Here is an 18,533-nt window from a genome sequence, read left to right on the forward strand (position 1 = left end):
AGCATGTAGTCTACCATAGCTTAGCATTGAACTTAAACTCTCTTTACTAACAGCATAAAGCCTAGCATGGGTTTGCTTTGTCCGGGCCTTTGTTACAAAAAACATGTTAAAAAAAGAACAATGAACAATCTACAGTGAGCAATTTCAATAGCAACAAGCCCACAGAGATATACAGAGAAGATTCAGATGACCACAATGACAATACTTAACAAAAAGCTGCATCTGACGCGCGTGTAGTCACGTATTAACTGCCGTGAAGTAGTACACGCAGAGAGTATGTGCTCCTCACTGGATAATGTGTGAAAAAGTGAAATTCAATGGGGGCTGTGGTATGCAACTCATGCTAAGTCCTGCCATTGGCTGTCAGAGCACTAGAGGAGGAGATAGGGGTTTAAATGTTTCTGTCTGGTAGCTGCTAATCCCTCGGAGCTGGTTACCACAGCCAACTTGTCCTGCTCCTAACAAAGAGTCTACAGTCTTCACATAGTTGAGGAAGAGACAAATGGAACATTAAGACAGTGTGTGAAATCATGTTAAATTAAGGTATAATCATTATTCTAAATGAAAATCTTTGATGGGAGTAAAGAAGCTTGGACAAAATGAGAGAATAAACGGGTACAGCAAACACTTTTACACAAGCTGTAGACATATAGAGATAGTGAAATAAAATAACCTCCACCTTTCAGTCTTTTGAGATGGACCGGCACGTCGCTCTTGATGCTCTTGCTGTCGTCCTCTGTCGACTCGCTGCGCACCAGAGTGGGGTCGTTCTGCGCCAGCCAATCGGCCACTTTGCTCTCTGATGCCATCATAGCCGCTTGAAGTGTGCTCAAGTCCCTCCCTCCTGCGCCTCCACTTCCTGCTCCACTCTTCTTAGAGCGCGGTCTGTGGTGGTCAGCTGTGAACTTTGACACGTGGTCTTTGATGGTGACCTTCCCCGGAGAAGTGCTGTCAAACTCTATGGTGAAGGAGGCATGGCCTGGAGCTGTGGAGCAGACATCCAGTTTTGTTACTGTGTCAGTCAATAATACCAAATAAAAGAATGATGTGAAGCTCTCTTAAAAAAAAAAGATGTGAAAATGTGACTTCTTGGTATAATCAAAAGCACATGGATGTTTTTCCAAATATATTAAAAGATTGAAGATAAGTTGCTCTCCCTCTGCACAGGACACACAGTGACTCGTCACTTTTTTACAATAAACCGAAATAAATGAAAATCATATTTCACCTGCAGCGCTGAGAATGTCATTGCCCTCTGTGTCCTTAGTGGGAATCTCATGGATGCCGTTATCGGCCATATGACTCTCCTTGGTAGGGATCTCACAGTATATGGAATTGTGGGCGGGGGACACATGAATGCCGTCTTCTTGCGCCTTCTCCCCTCGACGTACCTCTTGGCTCTCTGAGTTTAAAAAAGAAACATAAAAGCATTGGACATTTTTACGATTTAAATGTTGTTGTTTGTGATTGAAACCTTTATATTTGTAACCAAGCAACCTCAAATAAGACATGTTTAATGTCCAACAAAAAAAGTGAAAAAGTTTAGGTAATTAAAGGAATATTTTGCTCAGTTTATCTTCTTCTATCCAAATCTTGAGCATGAATCTTACAAAAAACCTCCCAGTGCTGAAAAGCCAAAGTGACAGATGATATCTAAGTTTCAATATTAGAAGTTAAAGGTCCACATATTATTTAAATCTGACTTACAGTCTCCTTCTTGGTGCAGACGCACACTACAAATACAATGTAGACATACACATAGGGGTACGTTCTGTCTCTCTTTATCTCTGTCTTTTTCTCTGTCTCTCAGAGATATAGTCACTGAGGACACTGTGTGCTCTGGTTCACTCACAATACGAAGTACTTATTTTCTCATCTGTTCATATTAGCAAACAGAGCCTCTGTGGGGTCTGAATATGATAAATGATGCTTTCAGAAATTAGAGAGGCCATCTGCTTCATGTTGGGGAGCAAACGCAGGAGCATATGGCAACTGAGAAACAAGAACAAGAAACTGAAACTGGCTTTGCAGAATAGAAAAAAGAGAAAAAATTGTGACTAATAGATTTTAATATATATATTTTAGGTTTATTTAAAAAATATGACTTGAGGACAAAGTACAATCTTCTGAGAAACTGAATCCCCAAATTAAAAAAGCCTGTTTTCCACTTGGAGTCGTCGTTGAAACAGGATCAGCGGATGCCAGCATAAGCTGCTCTGCAAGTTTGGGAGGATTTACAACATGGATTAAAAAAAAAGGGGGGGGGGGGGGCAAATATGAGGTTGATTAAATATGTTGAATGATGTTCAAGATGCAATGACTGAACGTAGAAGGCAATACCATGCAAATCTTTAAAACTTTTAGATATTGCGGCAGGACTGTGTTTACATTTCCTCTCTAAAGAAACTCAGGGGGCTTCAAAAGAAACATTGACACCATAAACCATGATATGGGTTCTCAATGTATTTGCTCCTTGCTTGAAATTAAAGTGACTAAACTTCCTGTATCTCACACAATTCAGAGTATGGGTGAGTATATATATCAGAGTTTCACAGATCTTGTCTGAACGGCACCCATATGAATTTCTGTGAAAATGTTAAATCATGTTCATGAAACTCTGAACTTTATAGTGTTTGTGTTTTTCACGAGTGTCAACTACATAGAAACCATCACAAAATGAAACAGCCGTAAGGGACATGACTGCCTTTAAATTACAAGGTCCCAAAAATATGTTATAACCTGTAGTTCTTCTTCTTTGAGATTTAAAAGACTGTTAATGAACACATAGTTCTCTAACAGGTAGTAAAGCAAGTGCGAAGTAAGTAGATTTGCGACTTACACAAGTTGATTTAAACTAAAAGCTCTATCCCTGCTCCATTAGTTGAAACGTATTGAATTGAGAGAGATACTTACCGGGGAATAAGAGAGTGGTTAACTTATGATCGCTGCAGTGCAGAGTGAGAGAGGGGTCTGTTTGAACGATGGGTGGAGGAGTGTGTGTTTTTGTGTGTTGGGAGGAATGGAGGGGAGATATGTGCAACGGCGTAACCCAATCAGCCTGAGTGACAATACCCAAGGGGAGGATTGTAGGGGTGCAGGGAGCTCTGACAACACAGCCTATTCAGTGGGAAGGAGGAGGACACACATCTGACTTAACCGACACACACACAACCAACACAATCAAAATCGCTTCCTCTCTTTCTTTCTTTCACTTCCTTTTCTCTGCTTAAAGTGATACTAAAAGTTTATAAGAGCAGATGTAGAGGGTTTGCTCAAACTATTTTCCAAACAATGTAGGCTGATATGAACCTGTTTTAACGCTGAGGTCCATTTCACCTACATAAATACACAAGTGCAACACCTCCTGGAGCACGTTGGTCCACAAAACATCACTACATCCATTCTGCACTTCGGTCCAGTGCCAAAGTCTCGCCCCACTCAGCAGCCACTCACCCTCTTCCATGACTGAAGTCCCCAATCCCATCTGAGTTTTTGGAAAGTCTTTCTATCACCCTGCCACGCTTTGCACAGATTTACTCCAAAATCAGTCTTTTCTAATCTCTCTCTAGCTGAGAAAAAAATACTTAAAATCAGCAGTAAACAAATAGATACACAAAGTCTCTGGTGAAGACGATGCCAACGTATCCACCCAGATGTGGTGAGAGATTTGCGACTGCTTCAGTCTGCTCCAGTGTTTGATTAACCTCCCCCACTCCTTCTGACCACACTGGTCCACGCTACACGAGCCTGGCACGGACTGATTTTGCATCACTGAGCTGTTTTACTATTGGTGTAGCCTCTAATCTTGTTCCTCTGACAGGGACACCCCGCCCCCCGCCCCCCCATAGTCCAATGGTCACCATACATACACATACTGCAGGCAAACAGTCACAAATACAGGCTCTAAGAAAAGCCTTTGGGTGCACTAGGATGTTACACTTACATAAAATACTGTTCAATGCTGTACTTTATAATTTTTCAGGCCTAATTTCGAATAATATAATGTTTAAGAATATAATAATATTGACTTCAAACCATTTAAATCCCTGTTGCCCTGGTTTTCTCTACTCTATGTTTCAACCCTAGTGACGAGGAGTAGATGTTTGTGATAGAAGTTTAAAAATCAACATCATCCCACCTGAAATGGAGCCGTCAGGCTTTTTGATGGAGGACTTGTCTTGATGGAAGGAGTTCTCGTCATCTGCATCCCCATCCCCCCACCAAGATGGCTGGCCGTACAGAGGGGTCCCACGAGGCATCGCTCCGATGTCCCCTGAGACAGATGCATACACGCAGACCCAGTTAAACAAAGCCCAGCAGAGAGTAGTACACACTTCACTGTAGCTTTGACTGTGGCCTGTCATGTTGTCATGTACATTACACACTCTGGTTCTGTTCATTGTGTACTGGTGCCACAAAGTGAACCCAGCTGCTCTTTGTGTATGGGTTTGTGATTTCCTCTGGTTGGGACTTGCACCACTGACCTATTTTCAGAAGTATAGCCAACAAGACGGTCACACACACGTACATGATCTCTCTGTCATGCTCTCCCTCTCTCCCTCTCTCTCTTTCTCTCCCACACACATGCTTCGAATGAAAGAGGGACTTTCCGTTTGCCGGACTGTCCCTGTCTGAGTTCAAGTGGACATGAGACAAGCATCCTGTGGCAAATTTGGACAGCACAGTAGAATAATTCTAGTCGGATTTGATCTAGCAATGTTTTGTTTTTTTTTAGACCACCATGCCAACCTGTGTTAATTTCTCTCTTCTCTTTCCTCTTCCTTTACTTTACCTTCTTTAAGTAGCCCTTATCCTGAGATGTCTCTGTCTAATTACAGTGTACCCAGATAATTATAGATGCTCTGTGCCAAATTGAGTGCAGTAACTGGGGATATTCTATATAAAAGCTACTGGATGTATGTGCTCTGTGAGGTTTAATATATGGGTGATGCCTGGTATTACAGTAATAATGCTGCAGGATTACATTCACTAAAACCGCGAGCAGTGGATGGGGGTAACTTACAACACTGTTTGTGTATATTTGCTTGTTTTTTGTGTGCGTGCCTTTAACTTGAACTCTATTTCAAAGTAGTTCTGGCATATGGGTTTGCATCGTGCAGGCACTCTGACCCTGTTACTGCTAAATCTGTGCAAGAACTCAAGCCCCATGTGGCCTTGTTTCAACATCTGGAGATTACCCAGGCCCCCTGCTAGCACCCTAGTTTGATCAGAGATTAAGAAGGACACCCTTAAAGACCTAAACTACACACATGATATCAAATAATGACTGTTGGTGAGCTTGTCCACCCCCTACTGGTCTGAAGTAAAACCCCAACACACTTTATATTTCTATATTCTGTCTGAAAATGTGTTTTCGTGGAGAGGGAATCTTCCCTGAAATCCACGAGCACAGCTTGAAATCACACAATTGTATATATTTTAACTATGTTTTGAGTAAGTAATGATGGAAATAATTCAAACTGGAGAACAAATACCCATACACATCAAATCCACTTGTTCACATTATATTAAAGGGGCTAACATTCTCACCTAGTGTCCTCTCCTCTGCTTTTTGACCGTCCACAGGTTTAGATGGTGGCTCTTTAGAGGACGTGACCCCATCTGCTCCTCGGCTCTTCTCCACCGGCCTTGGGGCGCCACTACTGGGGGACTTATTTGTTTTTGTTGGAGTCTTCATTGGGGACTTAGTGGTAGTGGTTTTAGTGGTTTCACCATTTGATGGCTTCTTGCCGAGTTGGAGTCCACTTGTGAACTTTTCATGCTACAGGGAGATGAACAATACAACAAAGGAGTATAAAAGAGCTGTGTATCATGGTGACCAGTGATACACAGCTGTTTGTGTCACATTTTGTGTGTGTGTGTGAGTTCTTACCTTTAGAGCCTCCTCAGGCACAGTGAGCTCTCCTCTCACCACCGTGAACAAGTTGGTATGTGAGACAGGTTAAGAAAATACTGGTGGTAAAGCAGAATTATGATACACACACACACACACACACACACACACACTTCATCTACACAAATGCTACAATAATTTACTGTCGCAATCTTTAAAATAGAAAACATTTTCATACAGTACACAGTTAAGAGTTGGTATGATGTGACTTGTGGAAGTGTGAGGGCTAAAGAGATTAGGTCAGAAAGGTAAAAAGGATATCATATCCAAATCTCAGCTTGTCCTCCAACTTCAGAGTGATGTACATCTGCTCCTGGATGCGAACATCATTTACAAAGGTCTGCCGTGGCAAGGAAAAATATTGTTATTCAAAATCAACAATGACTAATACATAAATTAGTTAGCTTTTTAGACGTCTAGTGGGAAAACCAACTCTTGATTCAGGATTTCCCTTTTGTGGTTTAAATAGATTGGAAACTGTAGCAGTTAGGAGAAACTGCTAACTGTTGTCAGTGAATACCTAGCATGCATGAAGCCATTAAGAGCAGCTGAATATGCTGATCCTGGTGTTTCTTTATAAGAAATCAATCTATAAAGGCAGCACTGCTGTTGTAGTGAAACATTGCGGAGGCCAATCTCTTCCGATTCTCTGACTCAGCAGGAGAAAACTTCCTCTGAGTCCAACTGAAGATGCTGGACGGTTAGTGACACAGCAGGAAGTGGCTCTGACTGCGGCTTCCTGTCTGACAGCTGGAGAGGATGTGAGGGCATTCTGCATGTGTCCAATCTGGTGGACTGTGACTAAACGCTAAATCACCAAACATGACTAACAGCAGATGTGTTTTACTGAACTTCAATGTTAAAGAGACACATGGAGGGTTCTTGGATTGTTGTTTTTTGTCCAAAGCGACTTACAATTAGAACACTCAACATTTATGAGGGGCCATTTAGGGGTTCGGTATCTTGCCAAGGATACTTCGGCATGCAGATGGGGAAGAGTGGAGATTGAACCGGCAACCTTCTTGTTGGAGAAAGACCACTCTACCCCCTAGGCCACACTGCCCTACTTCAACATCACTTCGTGATTTAGGATATTACCCAAAATAGCTTTTAAACAGACCCTACCCTGTGTTTCTTAACACAAAATCATCATTTAGGTAAGAAGTCATAATATTATAACAGCCCCATTTTATTAATTATTTGAATAAAGTACATTTACTTCCATGCATTCCTTCTCTGCTGCTGGCACAATGGTTACCTTACGGCCAATTGCCCTGCTGTGTTTACAAAATTGTGATTTTACTGTTGTCTTAATCTCTCTTGAAACATCCATTTAAGAATGACAGCAGGTCTGAAGGTGTTTGGAGTTTTAGACAGAGTGACCCTTTGGTCAATATTTAAATCGCAGACTGTGCCCTGAAGTAGCGATTTACATAATTAGGTTTAGATTCAAATTGACCTTGGCTCTGATATAAATCTTCATCGACACAGAGATCGATTGGGTCGTAGTTCTATTGACTGGTCAAAAACATGTCAACCTTTAACCCTTCTCAACCACCCTCATCTACATCTACTTTTACCTTGAATGTCTTTTGGAGTGTTTTTGTTTCTGTATCTCTTGATTTCTCGAATTCTACATCGATCTTGCTCTGAACCTCCTTTTTCCCCTCCTCCAGCTGGTTAAACTCATTCTCTTAGCTTTCCCCATCCCTCATCCATCACGTGACCACCCCTCGCTCCTCTTTTTGTCTGCCCTGTCCTCCTTCAGTCTTCTTTTATCTTTGTACTCACCCCATTCAGGCTGCCCAGGTCTTTGACCTTGTGCTCATCAGTTCCACTCTCATAGTTGATGACCGCATGCTGCTTATCCACGCTGCGGGACTTTAAAGACAAACACAGGCATTCACATTAACCCAGTGTCGTGCACTAAATGTAATAATTGAGATCTGGTCATTAAGATGAAATGTCGTTGAATTTTTTTAATATGCAGAGGATAATGTTAGTTTTACTCTTTATCTTTGCTGCTCTATTTCTAAATTCTCGATCATCACATGGCTTTTTTTCGACAACGGTGCAGCAACAAGGCTACAGAGAACTTGTGAAATGGAGGTATGAGCATCCTATGTTAAAAATGCAACCTTGTCAGTGAATCTCAATGTTACTATGTATGATATCTACTTTGATATCAACTCAAACCCTTGACTGCAGGTATTTCAATGTCTGAGACTGCCCACATTCTATTGACACCTCCTCATTCACGCACAGCTGAACACAGATGCACACATATATACACACAAAGGAGAACAGTGTTGTAATGAAGGGCTGGAGGTGAACGTATTGATTTTCTAAGTTGTCCAGATATGAGCCCATCAGCTGTTTTGAGGATAAATTGCAAACAGTGTATCGTTGAATCTGGCTTGGTGGAAAATCCCTTTCATGTATCAATGTCACAGAATTTATGCATCAACACTGACTTGCAAAAAAATGTGCTGTCGTTTCCAAATACCTATTTGAGTGCCCTTCAGATCCCTCAGTACAACAAGGAACCTTGTTCTGGTGTTGTTTGTTTTTGTTGTTTGCATTAGCTATTCTTTTTATAATTTCAGTGAATCAAAATAGTTTTGACTTTCTAATTTCTGAGAAAATAAGAAATTTCTCAGTCAATAACTCATTTCCTTTTTCAGCTCCTGTTTTCTCTAATACCAACTTAATGCAGTGGTTATATCAGATAAACTATATCTGATACATGTGTAGTAAAACTGACTCAGAATTTCAGATTCATTCTGAAGAATCTGAAGTGAGTGAGGTGTCATGATAATTCTAAATTAAAACCGAGGGAAGCAACGCTATAGAGACGACCTTTAAACAGATCACGGTTGTGAGATTAAGATAGATCAAACGAGATAGAGACCAACTGAGCTGTTTGTTGTACCTCAGAACAGTTGGGCCGACTAATGGGGTTACAGATAATACCAACCAGCTAAATTTAACTTAGGACACAAACGTGGAGTAGCTCAACGCAGCGAGAAGAAATTGCACGACACATCTAAAGTGTAAACTTGTTTATCCAGTTCATTTCTACCCAGAGTAAAAATACATATGATTCAAGCCTGGTGACTCTGTTCCTGTATTTACTTTGCCTTCCATTTTCCGATACACAGAAAAGATGAATGTATACCAGCCACAGTTTGTGAATAGTAGAACTGTCACAACTGTATGTGTGTGAGATCGATGGCAAAACAAGCAGCGGGTAAATTTAGCAAGATGACACAAAAACAATGTAACTTCGATCATTCTCAGCCTGCAAGTGAATGTTTGTGTTGAATGTTGCATTGACAGAAAGCCCCTTGTCTAGCCATGTGATGACGCCATGGGTCATTAACGCAGTCACATGGAGGACAACTGTAAGGAGCTGCTCAGAACGCACACATACACAAAGCTGAACATGTCCTCAATTTGAAATATTTCCCTTATCTACAATTCCCTATCCTTCAAAAGTCACATATAGGATAGGGACAAACACAGAAACACAAACATTCACATGCAGGAACAGTATATAGATCACTCTACATGCTTCAGTAAATGGTCCTTATTACTGCTCTCTTGAAGTCTCCTCATGAAAGAACATGACTGTGAGAGGACGTAGGTCAACTGGGCAATAACAACAACGGCCATCAGGAGACATCATTTCCCCCGGGATTCAAAATCTTTCAAAAAGAGCCAAACCCAAACTATCAATGGACACAACCTCACTGCTTGACTCACATTAAGACAGTGAAGTTTCATTATGAAAAAATTCTACATAGTTTCTCAGTTCTGCTGCAGACAGATGCACAGACAGACGGAGATCCTAATCACTCACTCCCCCCCCCCCGCATAATATGTCAGTGGCACAAAAACTAAGCAACGCTGTCCAATCGAGATTGACAGTTAATTCTCAATCTTGTGAACAAAATCTCACCACTAGAAGAAATGAGACAACAATAAACATGACTGCTTCAAGTTCTCAAAAAAAAGGGAGATATTGTCTGAAACAATAGAAACAAACACAGCGAAATTGAATAAGAGTTCTGAGTGTTTTCTTAACTGTGTGACAGGCACTGGGACCAGTTAAACCTTCTCTCAAATGTAAAGTCACAACAGAGGGTGCTGCGGTAATAGATGCACCCCCCTACACACAACTTCAACTGACTCAGCCAGATCAGATCTAACTGAAGAGGTATCTGCCCCACTTTCTAATAATAGTGCAGAGGTACACATGAGCACACACACCGTGGTCTCTGGAGTCAAGACACCATTTCAGTACACACAATGAGGCAAACACGCACACAAACATGCGGACAAATAAACATGCCCTGTTAGGACAACAGCAACAACACAAGGGTTCCTTTGCAGTGTCTTTAGTAAGGCTCAGTAAATAGTCAGATCAGTGAGAGGTCAACAGTTCTTTTATTTAACTGAGAGGAATCTAAATGAGAATCAGGCTCTGTATGTGATGATCATTTATCATGTTATCTTAAAACCTCTTCATTTTTAACTCACTAAGAGTCAGGCTGCAATGAGACAGTATTTCGTTTCTTTGAATAGCCAGGGCAGGAGAGCAATTTCTCAAATGAGATTGAAATTGAAAACATAACTTGTCCGTTTCCGCTTTACTGAGACTAATGAGGCTGCTGTCAGGGGAGAAATCGGTGAGTAACTTGCTCTCACCTGTAGCATGAGCTCACAGTCATCCCGGCCGACGAAGATCATTTCACGTGGGAGCCGGTGGCGAGTGCCCCCGCTGCTCACCAGGAACCAGGAGGTCACACTCATCTCTGCGACCTGCTGCTGCCTCTGGTACACACCTACTGGGACAAGAGCAAATACACAGATGTATTTACTGATTAAATAATGTCAGTATGTCAAAATCACATCAAGCTAAATCCTTAAATTACTGAAATAGTTCTGGGAGTTAAGTCGTATATCAGAATGGAGGTCAATTTGAATAATTGACAAACATATTTGTCTGTAAGTGTATTTTGTTGAGTTGTACTACACACCTCTGGTCCAGGTAGCTCACTGCTGATAGACCACTGACAGCACCACGCCGCTAGGCCATCCTGAGAAGAGAAGAAACAGTGAGATTTTAGTTTCTTATCTTTTCTTTTCAGTTCACTCTCACATATGCAGTCAAACATATTCAATCTCCTTGCATCCTGATATTCTAAACAGTGATGTATGAAAGTCCATATGAAAAGCTAGCCAGCAGAATCAAATGCAAATTGTAAACAAAGTACTCAAGATAAATTAAGTCAGAAAACTCCATCTTGCTTCATTTTGTTTTGCAGCGAGGGGGAATGAGATGGAGTGGGCGGTCTTGCAATGCGATGCCACATGGGCTGCGCCTGAAAGTGAACACTGAGCCGGCCAGTGAGATGCGCCCTGCCCCTCTCGCGCTCTCTCTCTCGCGCTCTCTGCCCGCCCTGATCATTGCCAGATGTTAGAGGAGGAAGTGATGTAGGAATGTTGGCCGGCCTCACTAGCAGGACGTTTATGTTCCCTCCTGCCTCCCTCCTCCCCTCGCTCTACCTCAGATGAGCTGGAAAGGAGGTCAGCCCCTCAGACGTTCTAACTGCTGAGCCCTGGAAGGACGGCGCTCGGTAGAACTAACATTCAGCAGGCATGTTATCAGTGAGCAGGGTTTCAAAACTTCATCTTAAAAAAAAATTAAAAATTAAAAGCGTGACAGGTAGCATATTATAATATAATTACGGTGACCTTTAGTATGAAGGACCAAGTGCATAATAATCTAAAATATTTAAGGAATTTTTAGGCCTACAATTAGGATTATTTCATTTTTCACTGCAAAAACCCTGTGTATGACTGACTGGCTACTTAGCAAGTTAGTAATTTGGTTTAATGGCTCGATGAGAGTGCCACGGTCTGACTGAGGAGATGCATGCAACATTTTGCAGCCATTAACTATTTATAATTTAATTTCCCCCCTGTCACAAGATGGCAACTGGTCCGTTGTCAAAAGTTAAAAACCAAGGTTTAGACTGTTTTAATGTGTCTCATAATTATTAATTTCTAAATAAAACATAGCTTTCAAACGGAAGCATTTTATGGTAATTTCATGTGGCATAAAATAACGGCAGCTACGTCGTGTGGAGAAAATGCCAAGAAAAGCCCTTCAGAGAGGGAATTACAGATTATTGAGCTTAGCTCCTGCTCACTTGACCTCATAAGTGCTTCGTATACCAACTCCATAATCCCCTGGGTAACATTTTAATCAACCGCACACCTCTGATGGTTCTTTGCCCAACGCTGTTGGGAACATGACTGTACAAACACTTCTCTGATGTCAAATGGATCAGCGTTTCATTTCATTCCAGTAACACTTTAATGGGTTGTGTGAAGCGTTTAATGCAGAACCGAAGAGCTGAAAAGTACTGTGATAATAATAAAGTAATCTGTTGCAACACGCAGCCACAGGTAAGTCTTTCTTTGAAATCTATTTTGTCATTTTTTGCTTTAATGTGAAGAGCATAATAAAATACGTGGGCTAAGAGAGAACGGAATACCCGGGGAATGTAAGATTGGTTGCATTTAGAAAAGGACCAAACTTGTTTTTTTCCTATTCTCATGAAAAAAGATAATGTAATACATTAAATTATAGTAACAAAGGACTCAAATGCACGTATCATCATTAATATTTATACGACCACATGACCTATCAAATACTTCAGATATATAACTTATATTGTGTTTGGATTCCACACTGCAACAACACACTTTGCATGCATGGCAGGCATCAGAGAAAGCAGAACAACAGCACTATAATTATCTGTGGTCGTCCCTCCTCGCTGTAACCAAACCATCAGAGAGCCTCCTGTCTCCATAACCACTGCACACTCACACACTGCAAGGTTAATGAGAGTGCGGTTGAGGAGCCTGAATACGATGCATACCAGCCTGTGTGGGGCCATCAAAAAGAACCTTCTCGCTACAACACATGAAAGCAATAGCACAGCTGGAGGAATGCAGTGGTTAGTCTGACAGAGGAGGTACAGCTGAGAAGGAAATAATGTCTGTTTGACATGTGCCCATTAAAGTCCTCATGTAAAAATAGTGAGTTAACCCATATTCTTAAAAAATATATATTTTCTCATTTGAAATCTAATTGATGTCAATACAGATAGTTTGGGTTTGATATTGACATATATATCTATCTCAGTCTTACAAGAAGTAAGTCAATGGAATAACTTAAAACTTAAAATGCTCCTGGATGGCTTATGTCAAATAGTCTGGCTCCAGCCAACAAGGGTGAACATTGCTGCTTATGTTTGTTGCATATGAAAGCAAAAGTGCATCACAAATGTAAAGCAATCTGAAATAATCACCCTGGGTTATGAGAAATCGATCCTTCTAAATACTGGTTATAGACATTTTCTGTGTTTGTAATAAAAACAAACTGAGTGGGAACAGCCCTGGTTCCCACTCATCTCCATTCAGCAGCATTGTAGCTGGTACTAATAAAGAGGAACAGTGACCTCATGGTTTGGCAGGAAATCCAACACCCTGAACTATACTTAATCTGTCTTCCACGCACTCACACACAGACACACACAGAATAAAGGAGTGAAAGGGCAGGATTATTCCAAGATGACTGTGAATTCTTTGTACGTGGGAAGAGGGAAAGGGCAGGAAGCCTGCACGGCACTTCCTATGGTGGACACTCATCTTTGAATCCAAATTGAAATTGTCGACTTAAAAGCCCCACGTCATCTGCAGTGAGGGAAGAGTGATAATAATAATAAAGCAGCACTTTCGATCAGCAGTGAGTAATTGTTGTAACAGCCATGTTTCCGCTCTCCGGCAAAATGTTATTCAAGCCGTCGTCTGTTTTTTTCAATAGTTCAAATCTCTTCCCGCCATGATGAGCCAGCCACTCACAAATATAAGCTGGAGGGATTCAGGAAGTTGGGTCAGTGAGCACCAGTTCATTCTGTGTCATCGGCTCATGTGTGTTCCTCTGCACATGGCTGCCGCAGCTCTCCACGTAGCATCTGGCTCCAGTGTGTGTCCCGGGATGATGCAACAGCTTGGTAACCATCACTCCTCTGATCTTTCTCGTTAACCTCCTAGACCGTTATACAGCACCATCATAACCCCGATAGCTGACTCACACTACATCACAAACACACACACACATGCTGACAGCTGCTATGTGTGGCCTCCGCACACACATTTACTGACACTAAGCAAACAAGAGCGAGATAGACGGTGAGAGAGAGAGAGAAAGAGAGAGAGAGAAAGAGATGGACAGACAGACGGACAGAGAGACAACTCATTCTCCCGCAACACACATTTCCGCTTGGTCTTATGATGCGAGCCAAACTTAGCCCTAGTCAGGGTGTGGTTGTCTGCCTACATTGTAAAAATGGAGCTTAAACTCAGTAAAGCTGCATTAAAACATACCACAGCAACAGTTCATGCTAATTTATACTGTTGTTAAAAACAACATGTTTCCACTATGTGCATTTATTTAATTGGGAAACAGAAGAGAGAAGAATAATGACATTTTCAAACATCCTATCTTGCTGCTGATTGATAAAGCATACTAGTGATGAAAGAGAAAAGCTTCCAGGCACTCACTGTTTTGAGTGTCCATATCTCGTTAGTGTTTCCCAGGAGAAATCCTCCGGTAGACACTAGATCATGGACTTCGTGTTTACAGCATCAGCTAAACCTGATTGTACTGATATAAATAGCACTCAGTGGATACAGCAGTTTGAGCAGTGAAAGCCCTCCCTGGCCTAAAATATACAATACTTCAACTTAAATCCTTAAGATCAGAGAGCTTCCCAGCTGTTTATGTTTGCTGATAAACACAGATATGAAGACTTTTATGTTAAAGGATGATCAATGAAAAAACCATGCAAGTATTTATCATTTAAATAAAGAGTTATGTTATTATGTTATCATTATTCTTCTTTATATTTGTTTAAGCTACAATTAAATCTCTTTGTCATAAGAGTTCAATAAAGACATTGTAGGAATCTTTGCCATTTTCTCTGTTTTTAATATATCCAATATATTGATATCGCCATCAACCCCTAGAAAAATTTACCTCGGTCAGGCTTAAACCTTTCAAACACTTTGTGTAAGACCTGGAATTCGGGTTCTGACAATAGAACTGTAATCGATATTGTAGCTTTGCAACAAGGGAAGAGGATAACAAAGAGGGCATGTGATGGTAGACAGCACCTTGGAGGTATAAGCAAAGCCAATAACAGTAAAAGCACATCGAAGCAGCCCATTCTCTTGAAAATGCTGGGGTAAGGTCAGTTAGGTTCTCTCAAAGTCAATAGATAATAGACAAGGGAGGACGAAGTGGTCTAGCAACCCCGGAGGTGCTCTGGGAGCAAAGACGCCTACAGACCCCGAGGGGTGTAAAGAAAAAGAAAAAACAGACAACAGATTCCTGGAGAGACAACCATATACCCTCTGGACAGGCAAACGGACAGACAGGCTGGTCCCCAATGGTTGATTCTACTGTAGATTTACAGACATAAAAGTGCTCGGTAGAGGAGGTATACAATCTATTGTTCCCTCATACACGTTAGGAAAAGACTGGTAACAATATACCAGACACTTATAGCAGGCTGAACTAGAGCAGCCCTCAGTTGAGTGTATATCTCCACCAAGGCCCAACAGTCTGATGGATCTGGATTTTTATTTGGATTTGCTTTATCTCTTTTCAAATGATAATGAAGAAAACTGGCACCTTTTTTTTACACAAAACCAATACATATATCTAGGGCCGCCAGTCAAAAACATAACTTCTGTTTCACAGCAGTTTAATAATAAAGTACTTAGGAAAAGTTCTGGGTGCACAAAGGAGACAGCTCAAGGGATGTCAGTCTGAAAGTGTTGGATTCCTTTTGACATTTGAATCCAGTTGGCCTACTTTACCTCTATTCATAAATGAAAAATAGCCAACAAATAAATTCTGCTGAAGGGAACTCCTTTGACTTTGTATCCCAAAGAACCGATTTGCTTTGTCAACCACTCAAACCTGGAATGACTCTAATCATGGTAATTTGTCAGAGAAATCCTCAACAACTGCCGCGGGCTGAAATCTTTGATAAGTATGTCTGTAGTATGAGGTTGTCATCATAAAGGCTTGTTCACAGACCTGAGGCTGAATGAAGTGAGTATCACAGCCAAGCGTGCTCTGGCTTCCACACACTGAAAGAACGCAGAACGTTTTGACATATACTCATATTTTAGCTTATTTCAGACATTAACTCTGGAAAATGTGACGTTTGTTGAAGCCTGCCTTTCACATACACACATAGGCTACACAAACATATTCAAAACACCAGAGCATTATCTGAAACATTCAGTTGAGTAATGGCGTCTTATTAAATGATACTGTAATGGGTCATGATTTCCACACTATGCTTTTGTAAATCTAAATCCAGCAAGTTAAAACAAGGTCAATAACTAACCCTAACCCATGTAAATTGTCACTAAGGGAAGAACATGTGTGCTATTTAATGATACAGGTAAAGAGTTCATAATATATACAACCAGATAAAGACTATACACAAACATTAATCTCTTTATGGCAGGACTACAGCACCGTGCAGGGGCTAATAAATCATTATGGTGTCAGCATAAAACTTCCAAGCCTACAGAAACCTGAGTGTATATGTGCATGTCTGGCTTTATGTGTGTTAATGTGGCTTATATGGGACATGCAGCATGTGGGTTGAAAAAAAAAAACTGCTCCGTGCAGCAGAAAAGACCATATGGTGCTGAAAAGCGTCCGCACACATCACATGGTGAGAGGAACAAACAAGCAAACACCTCCATTTAGCCAGCAGCCGTCCAGCCTGCTTCATTGTTATTACCATACACAACCCAGCACGGCCATGGTCTTAAGAATTACACCCCCCACATGCTCAGTGACCCTTGTGTTTTCAAGCGATCTACAGACACACACATGGAAAATTTGATTTCATGGATTTTGAGAAATGTAAAGAATAATAGTTTAAATAAAACAGTCTGTTCTTCCAAACTATCTGAAGAAGGGACGTTATTCATCCTATGGAGTGTAAGAGGGGAAAACCAGCACTCTGAACGAACTCCAGTTCATTATTACTATCAATCCAAGAGAATTAATGGAGAACATGCCCTGCAGCATAGATTTTGTCAGCGTAGAGGAATAATTCTTGAGTCATGTGAGCGTGGTGTACATTTTTCAGATAACAGAGATAGGCTGGGGGGCAGTTTTCTGACCAGGACATGGCAGCAGGATATAAATAAAAGTGGTCAACTGAAAATTCAACATCAAAATGTTGGAATACGAAATATGATATTAGAATCCATTTTGCCAGACATTATGCACTTGTGGCCGAACCGCGGAGGTTTGGCAGCAGTGGGTGTGTCTTAGGTGAGACGGCAACAAGAAGTGACAATGGCAGCTCCTATATGGTTTAATAAAACACTGGGATAGCATTAAGAAACTTAATTCAACAACTGCTCTAAAGTTTTTGCTTTGATTTTAGATACCGAATTTAGGTAATTGAAATGTGTAGTCTAACAGAGGGCCGATTTTAGTCTTCTTAACTGGGCTAATATAGTTACCCATCACTATTTAATAAGCCTAAATAAATCACTGAATTATGCACCAACTGAAGCCAAGGTATGCTCTGGCTGGTCGGTGGTCTCGTGGCCCTGTGTGGCCCCTGCTGAGCACATAATGACTGACCCGTGGCCCTTTCAACAGTTTGAATATTAGTGTTTGGCCAACCCTGCCACGTTGTTGATGGCACCGACATTACACTGCCCACAGCGGCAACCTCAGCAGCAGCAGACAAAAATAGTGAACACACAACTCTCTCACCCTGAAATCCACACTGGCATTTAGGTGGAGGGGAAAAAAACATCACCGTTAGCATAACAGGACAATCAGCAGGGAGACAGGAGAGATAGGAATAGAAACTGCCAAAATACAAGATCAATATCTGCAATGGAGAGAAGCACAAAATACCGGAAACTCACAAGGGAATATGTTACACCCCGAAACAGATGTGAGGTTCATTCTGTTTTATTTCTCATTTTTGAGAAGGTTAAATGGAAGGAAAATAAAGTCAGACCCGCCCTTGATGTTCCATAACAAGGAAGAAGCCGATGGTTACATCGTTTTTCTTGTTTTCTGCTCTGCTTTCCCATTTTTCCATTTTATCACAGACTTCACCTCCCTTGTTTTTCTCTCTGACTCTGCACTCAAGCAGGAGCTGCATGAGGCAGAGCTATGCGACTCTCATAACCCTTTTAACATTTCTACTCTTGCAGATTACAAAAGTGAGATTCGCAGCTATAGTTAACCGTAGACTCCCTGGTACAAAGACCCTTTTAAAGACAAATTGAAAAGAATACAGTGCATTAGTATATTAAGTTTCAGGCTGGCTTGTTGTTTTCAGTCGTGAATAATGGTTCCTGACCACTGAAGTCAAATGAACTCACTTCCTTAACTTCCTACTACACACAATGGCCATGGGGAGGCCAGACAACAAAGTCCACAATCCCAAATACACACTTGAACAGAAAATAGGGTCATAGT

The 18,533-nt window shown here is 41.2% G+C and overlaps 1 protein-coding gene across 1 annotated transcript in view; it reads right to left on the minus strand.

Annotated features, from left to right (window-relative positions):
* cep170aa (centrosomal protein 170Aa) overlaps positions 1-18,533 on the minus strand; it is a 34,557-nt gene that overhangs the window by 14,039 nt on the left and 1,985 nt on the right. The window contains exons 2-10 of the mRNA XM_062400456.1: positions 10,957-11,016; positions 10,625-10,761; positions 7,706-7,795; positions 6,176-6,254; positions 5,894-5,952; positions 5,551-5,782; positions 4,139-4,273; positions 1,229-1,402; positions 680-985 (exon numbers count right to left, since the gene is read on the minus strand). Of these exons, the coding sequence (XP_062256440.1) occupies positions 680-985; positions 1,229-1,402; positions 4,139-4,273; positions 5,551-5,782; positions 5,894-5,952; positions 6,176-6,254; positions 7,706-7,795; positions 10,625-10,729 (1,180 nt within the window). The 5' untranslated portion in view covers positions 10,730-10,761; positions 10,957-11,016. The remainder of the gene's footprint in view (positions 1-679; positions 986-1,228; positions 1,403-4,138; positions 4,274-5,550; positions 5,783-5,893; positions 5,953-6,175; positions 6,255-7,705; positions 7,796-10,624; positions 10,762-10,956; positions 11,017-18,533) is intronic.

The sequence above is a fragment of the Platichthys flesus genome, chromosome 12 (genome assembly GCF_949316205.1).
Source record: "Platichthys flesus chromosome 12, fPlaFle2.1, whole genome shotgun sequence".
NCBI classification, from domain to species: domain Eukaryota; kingdom Metazoa; phylum Chordata; class Actinopteri; order Pleuronectiformes; family Pleuronectidae; genus Platichthys; species Platichthys flesus.